The sequence below is a fragment of the Anas acuta genome, chromosome 2 (genome assembly GCF_963932015.1).
Source record: "Anas acuta chromosome 2, bAnaAcu1.1, whole genome shotgun sequence".
Lineage (NCBI taxonomy): Eukaryota > Metazoa > Chordata > Aves > Anseriformes > Anatidae > Anas > Anas acuta.
Genome location: NC_088980.1, coordinates 59,249,308 through 59,263,342, shown reverse-complemented (window position 1 = coordinate 59,263,342; position 14,035 = coordinate 59,249,308). Strand labels below are relative to the sequence as shown.

Here is a 14,035-nt window from a genome sequence, read left to right as displayed (position 1 = left end):
CCTGGCCCACGACCACCATGACCACTTTGTTCAGCCTTTCATGTTTTCTCTGATCGCTTTGGTTGCTGTCCTGTAGAATCTCTTCAGGTACTCCACACGGTTGTGCGGTGGGGGGCCCCCGCCAGCCACTACTCCAGCTGTGACCTGCCAGCCCTAACTAGAACAAAAAGATTCTTTCATGTGTCCTGCAGGCTCTTCTCTTGTTTGTACATCCCTGTATGACGCTTGCCTTTTTCGCAACATGGTGTTGTTGACTCACGTTAATTTTGTGATCTAGAGTAACCCCTAGCTCTTCCTACCTTGCTGTTTGTCCTCTCTCCTGTATTTATATTAATAAATGCTGCTCCTTCCCCTTGACATTATTGAATTTCACCTGTTTTATCCGTTTATTTTCTCCAGTTTAGCCCAGTCATTGTAAAATCTTTTTCACAGTCGGTTTTAGCTTGAACTCCTCTGAAACCTGAGTGAGTACAATATGAGTTTCATCAGCTGACCCACTAAAAAAGTACTGATGAATGCTTCATCCTGAACAGATTCCTGTGGAGCTCACTTGAAATATCCTCCTCTTTTAGAAGACCCTAGGTATCTATTCTCTGAATATGATTTTCCACTCACGACTCCACCTGGCTTTGGATTTACCTAGACCATATTTCTTAAGTGAAATTATGGAAGACAGCAGAGCTGAAAGTCTTTCTGAAACTCACACCTAATCAGCTTGGAAAAAAATCTTTCTAAGTATCCATGAGTGTATTCTTGCTCATTTTGAGGTAAATACCTTTACTGTGTTAAACATGTTATCACTGGTGATCTGTTTAATGAAGACTACAGCAAAAATGGAATATTTTGATATGACCTTTTCATCAGCTCTGCTCATATAAGTAGTAATTCAAGTAGTCAGCTTCCTTGCTCATGCTCTTATAGGATGACTTCTTGTTGTGATTTGTTTTCCTTAACATGTGATAGTCTATCATTCCTTTGGAACTAAGTCAAACACTATTCTTATGTATTTATTTGCATTTCTAAATAAAGCTGTAGTGGCATGAAGAAAGACATAACTACATATAACTTTTTCTGTAAAATCTTTATGATGACATAATAAAGGCTGTAGTTAAGAATAAAGGAATCATTTTGTCCATTGTCCAAAACATCAGATGTTGTTGAATATTGTATTAAAGGAAAGTTTTCAAGTGACAATTCTGGAAATTATTATCCCCTGCTTCTCTATAAAATAGCTAGTCTTTATGCATACAGTGAATGTATATCTCAGTTTTGATTCTGGAGTAAATCTGTGGCCTGTTCTCTCTTCTGAGACTGATAGTAATGATATAGCTACTTGTCTGCAATGAACTACACTGAAATCTCTGTTGGGTTCACTAGAGAGGATTGCTAAAAAGTAAGACCTGACTATCTGCAGTAGACGTAATTCTTCATACCATTGCCAGCTTCCCTAAGCAGTTTCCACCTTTGAAATGATTCTTTCCAGAGTAAATAAACCATTGTTGAGTTTCTTATGCTACCTACATTTTTGATCGAAGACATAAAACAAGCCAGGGAATGTCATTTCTGTGCATGATGTTAGTCCTTCATCACTGCAAGATAATGGAGAACACTGAAGACGTGTTTGAGCTGTTGCTGACAAGAAATGGTGTTGCCCATCATCTTATGCTGCTGTGGCGGTAGTAACAATGCCTTAATATGACTCTTCTTTGGCTTCTTATGGTTGTGCTGCCTCCTGTTGTATACAGAGCATGGGGATTTCTGCAGCACATCCCATTTTGTGGGTTGGGCATGTGTTGTTCAGCAAGCAGGGAGTAGTAGATCTGGGATTTAATATGACTCAGAATACCTGATATACATACCACTGGAAACAATGGGAAGACTTTCTTAAAGTTGGGCAAATATGCAGCAATTCTGCATTTGGCTGTACTACATAAAACTGGCTTATTAATACTTTATTGTCAGCAGGAATTTGTTTAGTATATAATTCTAGAATATAACATTTCTGTGATAAATAAACACTGTGATAAGATTTGTGAAAATGCGATATTTTTCTTTAAACTAACATAGACATTTCAATATTAATATAGACAGTAAATATTTTCCCAATTTCCCTCCTTTTTTTTTTTTTTTTTTTTTTAACAGGACCAGGTGTCAGATACAGTGAATTTGCTGTGTCACATCCCAAACCACCTCCACTTGTTGGACAGCATACAGTGGAGATACTGAAGGGCATGCTGGGGTATGAAGATAATGCCATAGAAGAACTGCTCCACACTGGTGCTGTGGCTCAGCATGAGGTCAGATAAGGAACATTAGATACATTCCTTCACACTGAGTTCACATAGCTTTGTCCTCTCTTTGCTCCCTTCAGCTCCCCTAATGGGACACAAAGAGAAGACATAATTTAATTCCTAATTTTCTTCCATGTGTGTTTGTATGATTTTAACACTGATGTATCAAATAAACAATCTCATACTGTCTGACTGAAAGATTTTCTTGGAGGGTAGGGGTAAATGTAATTATATGGTCCTCTGTGGCTACTCATTTTCAGTACATCGTATGGGAAATGGAGTTCTTATCATAATTACAGTAATTGCCTAAATGTTTGTCCCCAGGAAGACATCATGTTAGTGAAAATAAGCAGAACCTTAGAAATCTGTGTACTGAACTCTCCATTTGTAGAAAGCTGGCTTGCACAGTTACTTTAGTAGAAAATCAGCTGTGTACAAATTGGTGGTTGATCTGAATGATTTTGAACAGAATCATCGGTTATGAACTCCTTGTTCATCTCTATTTTAAATCAAGGGTAGAGTAACCATTGCAAAACTCACTTCTGTTCTTCGGTATTACCAATTACTGGTATGTCTTTATATTACATTGTATGGTCATGACAATCCCAGCATGTTAGCAGAAATAAGCTGGAATTGGCAGAGTTCTTCAGTTATGAAATGAGCCTATTCCAAGACCAGTTGAGAGATGAACTATGATTGAATAGTCTTTTGTAATTTTATTCAAGAATGCCCTGGGTGCTATTAATTAAACATTGATCCACACAAAACCACATGCTGAATGTCAAATACCAGAACTTGCCCAAGTTTTTAATCTGGTTCTGTGGGTAGGTACTGATCCCTATCTTTTACTCTAATTCCCATCCAAAATGCCTTTCACTCTGAAGAAAATATAGTTAAAATACAAGTATCTGCAAAGCTTTTGACTTGGTCCCACCCCCATGATTAAAGCATGGTTAGAGTTGACAAACCTACCTCGAAGTTAGTAACATCATATCCTGTAAAAGGGTTGCATTTAAGAGTAAGGCTCCACATATTGTGAGAAGGTGAAAGAATTTGATCCACGAAAAATAGTAAGGAAAATACCGCTTTCCCCTGAATAAACCAATTTGGCAGTACTTCACTCACAGTAGAAATGCCATGCTCCTCTATCCCAGCATATAATTTACAGCTAATGTAAACTGTGTATGGGAAGGGCTTAACCTTTGTTGTATGCACCCCAGGAGAGAGGAAAAGCCTTTCTATTTCTAGAACTAAATAAAACTAACTCAAATTGATGCTCAACAAATCATGTCTGTATTTTTCCCAATGTATCAGAAAGTCCTGGCATTATAACTAGCTTGTCACTTTGTTTTCACTATAACAAGTAACATCCTCTGCACTATATCTGAACTTCACAACTCTGTATTACCTTCTGGTAGAAGAAAAGAGGTTATTATGTTATGAAATTGGAGTGGAATCCTATGTGGTGGTTGCTCGTTTTTGAAGCCCAGTGTGTTTTGGTCCATTTCTTTGCTTGTTTTCTGTGTGTTTTTGTGTTTGGGGTTTGTTTTGTTTTGATTGTCAGATTTATTTTATTTTTTATTTTTTTGACTTGCACTACATTCTTGGCACCAAACTCCATACTTTGTCTGTGTGTTAAAGACATCATGAGATCCTGGAAGAGTGGCTTCTTAAATAAATATAGAAATAAGTCTGAACTGAGAATAGTGAGACCATAAGGGAAGAATTGAAACTGGATTGGAAGAGGTTTTGATATAGTCTACCTTCCCTTTAATCTAAGGGGAACATCCCTTTTTAATGAGAAAAGCAGAATTTTCAATTCAGCTCCACATAAATGGATAATCTGGTATTAAAATGAACTTTGTTTATTAATGAAAACTATTTAGTATTTTCAGATAACATTTACAAACAAATTTAATAGTTTTAATTTTTAAGGGTCCTTTTCTTCCCATTTCTAAGAGCTACATACATAAGCTATATTAAAATATTGCTCAGGGTTTTTTTAAGGATTTCCAAATTTTATTTTTTTTTTCCCCTGTGTTTTTCCAAGCAATGGAAATAGCTAATCACCACATCCTTAGCTACAGTATATTGGCAGAGCTTCTTTGACTTTAACGTAACAATGCTGGTTTAAGTCAGCTGAATATTTGTCTGTTAACTTTGTAATGTATTTCTTGCAGAGTTCACATGCAAAAGGTGTTTCTCTTTTTTCTTTTCTTCTTAGTGTTTTCCTCTCTGGTATGTTGACAATCAAATGCCTAAGGGGATAATCAGAGACATTATATTGTCTAACTTCCAGTACTTACTGCAATAGGAGTGATCCTGGTACCTTTTTACCTTTTCTGTGTTTGATTAAGTCATACACTAAAACAGAGACTGTTGCTAACTATTCTTCAAGTTAGAAGATGATGGGTATCTGGCAGCCCAAAGAGTCCTGTAACCTTCCAAGATCTGATGGTGAAATTTTGTCCTTTCACAAGGTTTGGTCCTTTAATTTCAGATAATTGGTGGACACCGTAAATAATTATTTTGATAATAATGTTATTATTACTATTATAGTACAATTTTCCTTTAAAAATGAATGAATAAATACAGAAAAAGTATTTATAAATTTTACTGTACTTTTCCCAGGAATCTTCAGGACTATGTGTCCTAGAGTTCAATTGTTAGATACATTTTGACAATCTTTCATTTCAAAGTGGCTTTCTTTTGTCCTGCAAAACTGGACATAAATCATCACTTGGGATTTTGGACCTCATAAGCTGAGATCCCTCCAATTTCAAGGGAGGGATATAGTTAGGATTGAGAATGCACAGCTCTCTTGGAATGAATGTTTTATTCTCTCTACTTAAATTGGAAAGGAATCTGCTGCTGCCATGGCGTGAGTAGGATTGGCTTCAATTTGACCTGATTTACACATTGCTGTATTGAAAAAAAATAAAATAAGGACACTTGTCGATCTGTTGTCTAGTTCAAAACTGAACCCACCTACAACTGTATGCCAGGATCCTTTAACAACTATTTGAAAGGCAGATTTTCATTTTTGCATCAGTTCTGACTCTGACCTGTGACCTCTTTTACTCCATTCTCTGCACTGGAGGACCCCATTGTCTTTATATCACCTTTACTTGACCTTAAAAAACAAACAAACAAAACAAAACAAAACAAAAACAAACAAACAAACAAAAAACTTAGGCTACCTCAGTTAATTGTCTTCATTTATTTTCCCATGAAAGCTAGTATGGCTAATCACCAGGTATAAATCACCCAGAAGACTGAAAAGATGGTGAAGTCAGGACAGTTATGTGTAGTGATATAGTCTGAGGATCTACCGCAGGGATATTTTAGTGCATCAAAAGAGAATTCAATCAAACAACAGGCAAATGGATAGTGACAGATTTTTCTCACTCCTAAGCAGATCTTGTTCTTGGTATCTCTTCTCCAGGATCTTCCCATGCACTTGGGGAGTACCCATATGGTTGCCTGAGAGCATGAGAAGTCCTTGCTTGCAGTGGGTACCCTACAGGTGATGTTCAAAAGTAAGTCTTTTTTGATTAGTGGCCAGGAGGAACAAGTTACTAGCAGAAGCCTTGTCAGCTATCCAGCCTATGTGCAAAGGCCAGTGTAGCCATATTCATGTGAAGACTTATCTATTGATAGGGCTTCCCTGATTGCACATGCAGGCAAATGCTCCTTTTCTTCTCATATTTATAAAATCAGAAAAAGTGAACAGAAAAAAAATATATTTTTTTATTTTCTTTTAAATATATACACATAAAGAAGTAAAGAAAGGAAAATATCCCCATTCCTGATTTATATACAAAATATAAAGGTTAATTTCTTTTAAGTTCAATGAAATAGATTCTGTTGATCTTAATTAGTTTTGGCCTCACTTCTTGAAAGATTAAAGCTCAATCTGAAGATGTCTAATGACAATGTACTAAGGCTAAAGTAGCAGTCAGAATAACTCTTTTAGTGCATGTGTACTCAATAACTGGGGAAGGCATTTTCATTAAATCAACATGCAGCTCTGCCATTCACGGAGGACTGTAACTCCTCAGCCTGGTGAACCAGGAGATAAAAGGGAGCTATGCATCTCTATGATTAAAATGGGCACAATTTCTTCAAATATCTAAATGACAAGACATAGTTAATCCTTCAACTTTCATAACATTATAGCAGTGTATTAAAAGGTATTTATTTCCCCAAAATGTATTAAAAAGTGTTTAATTGCCAAAAGACAGAGGAAAGGTAAAGTACTTTCAGAGTTCAGGAATGCTGGCACAGCTGCTCACATTTCATGTCAGTGACATTAAACAGTGCCAGATACAGTACTTTTCTTAACTGCTTGTACATTGAGTTTAATGTGGCTTGGTGAAATGCTAAACGCTATTAGCTGGAAAAAAAAAAAAAAAAAAAAAAGAAAAAAACAAACCACACAGAGCAGTTCCTGCAGGATCAAGTAACCTCCCCACACAGAGGGCTGCATGATACTGGCCAATGTGATAAAAATACACCGATAAACAGTAATTATAGTCACCTTTTTAAAGTTGACAACCAATCAATTCAATTACTGTGTGTTTCTGTTATGACTGGAATTTGGATCAGATGTATGAGAAAAATGCCTGGGTTTACTTATGCCAAGGACCCATGCAACTTTTGCAACAAGATCCCTTTTTTGGCATGGGTTCCATCAAACATTGAAGGGGGGCCAAGCAAGGTTTGAGGTGGGGACAAGTTGTTAACTTTTATTTCTTTCTGTTCTCCAGTGTTACAGATAAAAGTGAATTAGTAAGTACCAATTAGTCCTTAGCTAATAAGAAATTCTTAAAAATCATAACGTAAAGGGTATGCTAAACTATCTTCCTTAAAAGGCCCTCATGATGATCTAACTTAATGAACAGTGTCACACTGCTTTTTTAAAAGATGGGAAAGCAGGCCGAGGAGGAACCCACTTCACTGAAATTGCTTCTGTTCTTCAGCTATTTCTCAATTTGTCAATGCAATTACTACTCCAAGCTGTGCAAAAGAGCTTTAAAGTACAGGAAGAAATTTGAAGACGTGTAACCTGGTAAAAGAATACATATGTAGCTCACATCTCTTGCAGATCCATTTCAGGAGAAGGTAAAATTCCGCATTAAAAGTTTTCATATAACAATGCAGGATAGCATATACATTTTCCACTGACACTCTCTTCTCCTAGAGGATTGGAACTCTGACTAAACCAGATGTCTTTTGACAAAAGTGACGTTTCTCTGATATTTTTTTTTTTTTCTTTTCATCAAAACCATCTCCCAAAGCCAAGAGTGAAGGCTTTTAGCTGAAAGGTGAAAATACTTACTCAGCAATGCCACTGTGGAGCTTCCTGCAAGTGACAGTTCGAGTATCTCAAGCTCCCTTTCATTTTCAGGCCAGGTGGCCACTGGACTCTTGTGATGTATCATGAGTTTTTCATGAGAGTATACCATGCCATTTAATGGGAAATGCAACCTAGCCAGAGGAAAAAGGGATCATGAAACAGTCACACTACAAAACTATACATGAGTCACTGGGGCACCATTTTTCTGAATTGAAATATAGAGAAACAAACCCATCATCTAAATGCCTGTACTCCTACGAGGTCCTGCCTGTGGAGTGTAATGTATCCACTTCAATGAATTCTCTGTGCTTTAAGGGGCATATTTTGTGGGGAACAGCTTGAGATAGAGAAGGGACCTTTAGAACAGCCATGATCAAAGAGTAAATGGTTGAGACTTACATTCAGTTACATCTGTGTTGACACAGACCTCCAGATTTCGCGGTGTGGTAAGTAAGGCTGATGAATTATCTAAAGCCCTTGTGTACAGCCCAAGTCTACCCATACCTCTGCAGAAAGATGCTAGCTATAACAGCAGCACACCTGGCAAGAGCTCACATGACCAAATAGAATGGCAGCAGATCCTGATTGCAAACCAGAATTAACTGTCTTGGACTTAGTGAAGTGGGTGAACCCATAATCTTAATTGTGTAGGAAATGTTAGTTCACTAACAAATTTGCCTTTTTAATGCTTTTGAAGAATCTCTCCTACCTGCTGATCCATTTTGTGTGATTTTATGGGTCTTGCCTTCTTTGGATTCTCTCTGAATTCCATACCTGTCCTATCTCCTTTGCATTTACAACTGCATTTGCAGAGTTTTGGGGCACACATCTGCTTTCTAATAGTGCATTGCTGGTTTCCAACACACTGTACCAAGCAATCAATTATCCCATAGTATGAAAACTATTATAAAACTTTACAGATCTATTTTATGCTATAAACATTGCATAATTAAAAGCCTAATCCATTGCACTTTGAAGGTAAGGAAAGGGAACTGTCATTGATTTCAGTGGGCTTTAAATCTAAACCTAAGTCAACATCATGAATTTTTCATATTTTTGAATATGCCAGATTGTGTCATTTGCTTATAGACAACCTATTAACACATTTCCTCTCTGGAGATGCTTTAGAATAATCAGAGACATTGCAGGTACACAAACCCTTATTTCTTTAAATCCCCATGGGAAAGACTTTCATACTTTTCTATGCTCCCATCGAGAAAATTTAAATCATTATTTTCCTGTTTTTGTTTCTTTGGTAGAGTTAAAATTGATCTTTCTCTCTCGTCATTTCATTTTCACTTTAAATTATAATAGATAATATTTACGTATTTCTTAAATCAAATGCCCCATGAGGCTTTATATGATATATATAATTACATTAATGATCATACTATTAGCGTTGCCAGTATGTAATATCAATAGAAGACTCATTTACCGAACTGTTTTGAGAAATCCTAACCATTTTTGCGAGTAGCTTATTGTGGGAAGTGTGGATTATTGCCAACCTTAATTACTCAAATATCCAGAATCAGACTCTAAAACAATCAGGAGCCACTTAAAAATTAATAAGAGAGTTCTAAAATAGTATGATAGAACTATATATCTAAATGAGATTTTAAAAAGAAAATAAGCTATAGCAAGATTTGTGATAAAGGTGATGGAGCTGGTGAAATTTCTTATGCATATGTGTGTCTGTGGAACAAAATGCAGGTCATTACTAGCTTCCTTGCATGCCTGGAATTTGTCCAGCTCCGTTCTCTCAGTTTTAGGGAATTCAGTTTTTCAGGGAATTTTTTTAGGAAGCTGTTGGAAATGAATACTGCTGATGATTTTGCTAGTGGTATTTTTTAAATATCTGTCTGTTTATAGTACCACCTGGGCATTCAGTCAGCAACTGAATGCTGAGATCCAGCTGATTTTGTGTGATATATTGAAATAGTTGCTCTTTCATGTTATGCATTTGAATAAGTTGGATGTGAAAATTTGCAGTGTAAAGAAAATAAGCATTGTGTGATTAAAAGTTATCTTAATTGGACTGGTCAAGTGCATTCCCCACTTCTTCCTACCAGTAGAATTAAAGGCAGTTCTTCAAAATCTTTATTGGAGAAGGAGCCAGAAGTCCAACTCTTAAGATGGGGTGAAGATTGATAGTGGAGAAGGTTTTGAAATTATGGATCTATCTTAGCTCTGTGGGCTCACGTAGCTTTTAAGAATTTATCCTTAAATAAGACAGGTCCAGTGGTTGTTGGGCTAACCAAAGTATATCAGAAAATCTGCATGCTACAGGCTTCTTGTTAGATGCTGGGCAAGTCCCATTCCCTTCTTTTAAGCTGTCCATATATGATATGGTACATTCCAATCAGAAGGACAAACTAGAGATTGTGAGCTGACCTGATAGTGGAGGCCATCTCTGTTTAGACAGATGGAATGCATTGTCTGTCTTGCAGAGCCATTGTGTTGATTTTAGAATGCATGTGTTGCAGCATAGCAGAGAAGTTAAATTGTTTTGCAAAGTGAGGACATTCTATTTTTCCCGTAAAACCAATATGAACAACCGCAGTTTCCCAATCTCCCATTACTGAAGCAGAGTGAAGCCTCCCCAGAGGGCTTGTGAAAGACCTCCACAGATCATTTTGGTATAAACAGATAGTATCTCTGTACCTAGTGATTGCTTACATATAAAACTCAGATCACAAACTTTTAAAAAGTGTTTGGCCTTTCTGGCAGCGGCTGCAAAAAAGTTCAGGAAGCTAATCTCATTTTCTGACTGGAATAGTGACTTTAAGGTTAGGGAGATTAGCTGCAACGTATATTCCCAGTAAGGACTACTGGCACCATTAGGGGAAATGGAAAAAAAGAAGTTTTTATGTCTAAGGTGGAAAAAGAAAAAGAGAGGGGAGGAGAGGGGAGGGGAGGAGAGGAGAGGAAAGGATAAAGAGAAGCGCACAAATGAAACATGGGGTGATAGGTCTTCAGATACTGAGAAAAGCCTGTCATATATGTTTCTGTGGTTTATCCTTCCAGTAGCTTAATCTGTAAGAATGATATATAGAATTAATGCCATGATCACAGAATGATCACAGCCATGGAAAGACTGACAGCACCAGCAGTAACCTGGGCTAGCCAAAGGATTGATTTCAGTAGCAATACTGGAAGGCCTCAGGCATTGCATGATTTAGTCACTGGTGTGTGCATAGTGTTTACTAAGCAGAAAGTTGAAATCACATGGAGAAGGAGAGACATGTGGGTGGAGCATTAAGCAGAGCTACCTCTGCCACCTGGGCACAGAGGAACCCAGGAAGAACTGGCTACAAACAAAAGCTATCCAAATCTTGGAAAATACACTCAAATGAGCTAGGCAATCCCATGTGATCTGTGCTCTTATCTGGAGTTGTGTGCTCTGATCACTTGCTTCGAAAACTTCCCTAGAGGGGTGGACAACAGACTTTGCCTTTTGAAAATCAGAAGGTAATACTGTGGTTTTTTCTATGTTCCTCACCCTGCAAAATTTCAAACTAAGGGCCTGATTCAGTGCCAAGTGGAGCACATGGAATTACTTCCTTTGCCTTTGATACATTCTGGCTCAGCATTTAATTAATAGTCTTTTATAAATAGTTTTTGGTTTTGAACTTTTCACTTCACCTTTTCCAGATATAAAGATGGGACCCACACTTACCTCATTAATTTCAGATGGTTTGTTTCTGCTTTCAAGGTGTGCATGTGGAACTTCCCAGACACAGCTGAATGTGGAAGCTGGGCTATGCTTAAAAGTAGATCTGAATCAGTAACGACAAAATGTTTTGAAAGTGAATTTCAGTCTGATTATAGTTGTAATGCTCATATGCATTCCAGGAAATACTGAAATATTTGAACTCAAGAAGTAGAGATACCAATGAAAAGTGGATTGAAAGCTTGCATGCTCAAATATAGAAGAAATCTGAAACAGCCCAAGCCTGGCTAAGGCCGTCATTTGTGCCTTGCTCATTAGTCTCTGAAGTCATCTCCACCCATTAAAAAAACAGGATTCTTTTTGATTTCAAATAATATCCAATTTTGCAATCTGCTCTCAAAGTGAAAAATGAAGAGAAATAAAATGACCTACACGCCACGTCAAGCCATGCAGTTTAAATAATCTAGTATAGTTTCCATGCAAGTCAGTGTGAAATGCATCAGTTTCCAAAGGAAGAAAAATCAGGAACTTGGACTATTTTTCAAACATTAATGTCAGTAACTCACCTTTTGACCTGCCACACCAAAACCTTTTTTTTTTTTTTTCCCATTTAAAGATGGGAAGAAACTGAAAGTATGTGAAAGATCATTTGGTCTCAAGAGATACTTTTTTAGATATTATATTTAGATTTATTACAAAAAAAAAATATCTCCGTTCTCCTTTTGCATTTCCTGACTATACTGTTGATGCACATGGGTGTCTGGTGCAGAGGAGCAGCTGAGACGTGGGTATCTCAGCAGTGGCTCAACTCCTTTAAGACCAACCCCAAAACAGAGAATTAAGGCAGAGGTGAGGGGATATCAGGGCTGCCCCTGAGATGCAGCAGTGTCCTGCCTTCTCTTGCAATGAAGGCTGAGAGTGGCATTGTTGGGGGCATGGACCCCTGTGCCCCTCAGCATGGTGAGCTGGGGGGCAGTTGGGCCCACAGAGCTCACACCTGGTGAAGGAAAAAGGAAGGCTTACAGGGAGGACTCAGGGTGTGAAGGGTTGGGGAGTGATGATTTGAGGGACCAGATGAAGGAGGGAGGCCTTGTGGGATAACAGGGAATCCCAAAGGTGTTTTGGTCCTTATTTCTGTTTCTTTGAAAGTAAAGGCATCCTGAAATTTAGTCTAATGCAGCTGAGAGGCCTTGTAAAGCTATATAGGGATGGGGTAAAGCTGAGGGGGTAGGCTAAGCTGTGCAGCAGGGCAGCTCCTGCTAGCTGCTAGCCACGTGATTTGAACCACTCTATCATGCCAAATCTGTGAGCAGCTAGCATTAACTGCTCTTAGATTTATTTTACCCCTGAGCTTGACAGATAGCATGCCCTTGTTAGAGTAAAACAGAAAAACTGCTGGAGAATTAGTAGTGCTGCAGATCTATGGCTGTGCTTATGCCTTGCCATTCCAAGCTGTAGAATATAAGTGTGAAAATACCAGGATGCAGTGATGTGTCTCACCTGAAAGAAATGAGCAGAAATTTGTGGCAGGTGGTTTGCTCCCTGAGGCATATCCCTGAAGGGTATCCCCCGAGCTCATTGCTGAAGTGCTCCATCAAGGGTTGCTGGTGGTTGTTCTTTCCCCTCCTGCTCTCTGTTTTATCCAGTTACCTTGTAATCTCTTTGGGCAAGGACCTCCCATTCGTATGTGTTTGACCAGAATAGCGAGGTACTGATTTTGCTTGGATGCTACAGTTATATGAATAACTAGTGTTTTGTTCATTAGCTATAAATTCTGAGAAAGCTGGCTCTTGTGTTTTTGAACTTTGTCACCAAGAAAGTATCTGACTTCTATCACTATGAATTTGGGCTACACTCAAAAGACTTTTTTTTTTTTAACCTTTTGCTTTTGTTCCTCTTTCAGTTTCTTAACCCTTAAAGCTGTCTTGCACTTATCCCTTAGATTTCAGGCTATTTACTTACGTATTTTTCTGAATGCTTTCTGTTGTCAAAAGAAGAAATGTGATAATGTGGAAGGTTCACAGAAAGCATGTTTTGTGATTATTGTTCTTGCAATATCTCTAATGTAAACTGCTTTAGAAAAGCTCCGTTCCAGCTACTTTAATTCAATTTTGCAGAATAGTGGATTTTCAGTTGGCTAAAGACTAGGGCTTTTCTTTTAATGGGTACTCAGAGAGGAATGCAGTTTAACTGTTCAGTTTCTGTCTTGGAGTTCAGCTTTGCTCAGTGGGGCCTAGGGAGATCATGTGTGGTTAACTAATCTTCTTTTGCAACCTTTTTATTGTTGGTAAGGGGCAAATATGCTCCTTCCAGTGTTTTGAGTGTGGTGGAACAGTGCTACTGGGGCAGTTTGAGGGTGCTCTATCTCAGCTAGTTCCTCTTCCGTAATAAAGTCAAAAATAGCTCTAGAGAAAAACATGTGTCTGCTGCAGTGAGGGAACGCTTCTGCCCCCAGGTCTGAAAGAGAGATTCTTGCTGAGTCTCTGTACACAGGCACATTGCAAAACTTTCTCAGTGCTGAACTGTATCCTGAAAGGTCCAGTTTTACCTAGGAACATGATCTCAGTAGGAGAGAAGAAACTAAGCAGCTTGGCTTTGAGTAGGTGGGATTACACCAGTTCACACCAGTTGGGAATGCAGCCTGATTTCATATTTTTGCTCACTTCGGAGTCTTTTTACTGGGTGTTTACAAGGTTGCTGATACTTGCAATGGCA

The 14,035-nt window shown here is 38.0% G+C and overlaps 1 protein-coding gene and 1 long non-coding RNA gene across 14 annotated transcripts in view; one reads left to right on the top strand and one right to left on the bottom strand.

Moving 5' to 3' along the window:
• SUGCT (succinyl-CoA:glutarate-CoA transferase) overlaps positions 1-2,478 on the top strand; it is a 320,240-nt gene extending 317,762 nt beyond the window's left edge. For all 13 annotated transcript variants that reach the window (XM_068674935.1, XM_068674931.1, XM_068674916.1 and 10 more), the window contains one exon: positions 2,143-2,478. In XM_068674935.1, the coding sequence (XP_068531036.1) occupies positions 2,143-2,306 (164 nt within the window). In that variant the 3' untranslated portion in view covers positions 2,307-2,478. The remainder of the gene's footprint in view (positions 1-2,142) is intronic.
• Positions 2,479-4,332: 1,854 nt separating this feature from the next.
• LOC137852798 (uncharacterized) lies at positions 4,333-13,114 on the bottom strand. Its single transcript, XR_011094050.1, has 3 exons — positions 12,821-13,114; positions 7,633-7,781; positions 4,333-4,549 (listed from the first exon to the last, which is right to left on the bottom strand). It is a non-coding gene; the product is annotated as an uncharacterized lncRNA (long non-coding RNA).
• Positions 13,115-14,035: the final 921 nt, after the last annotated feature.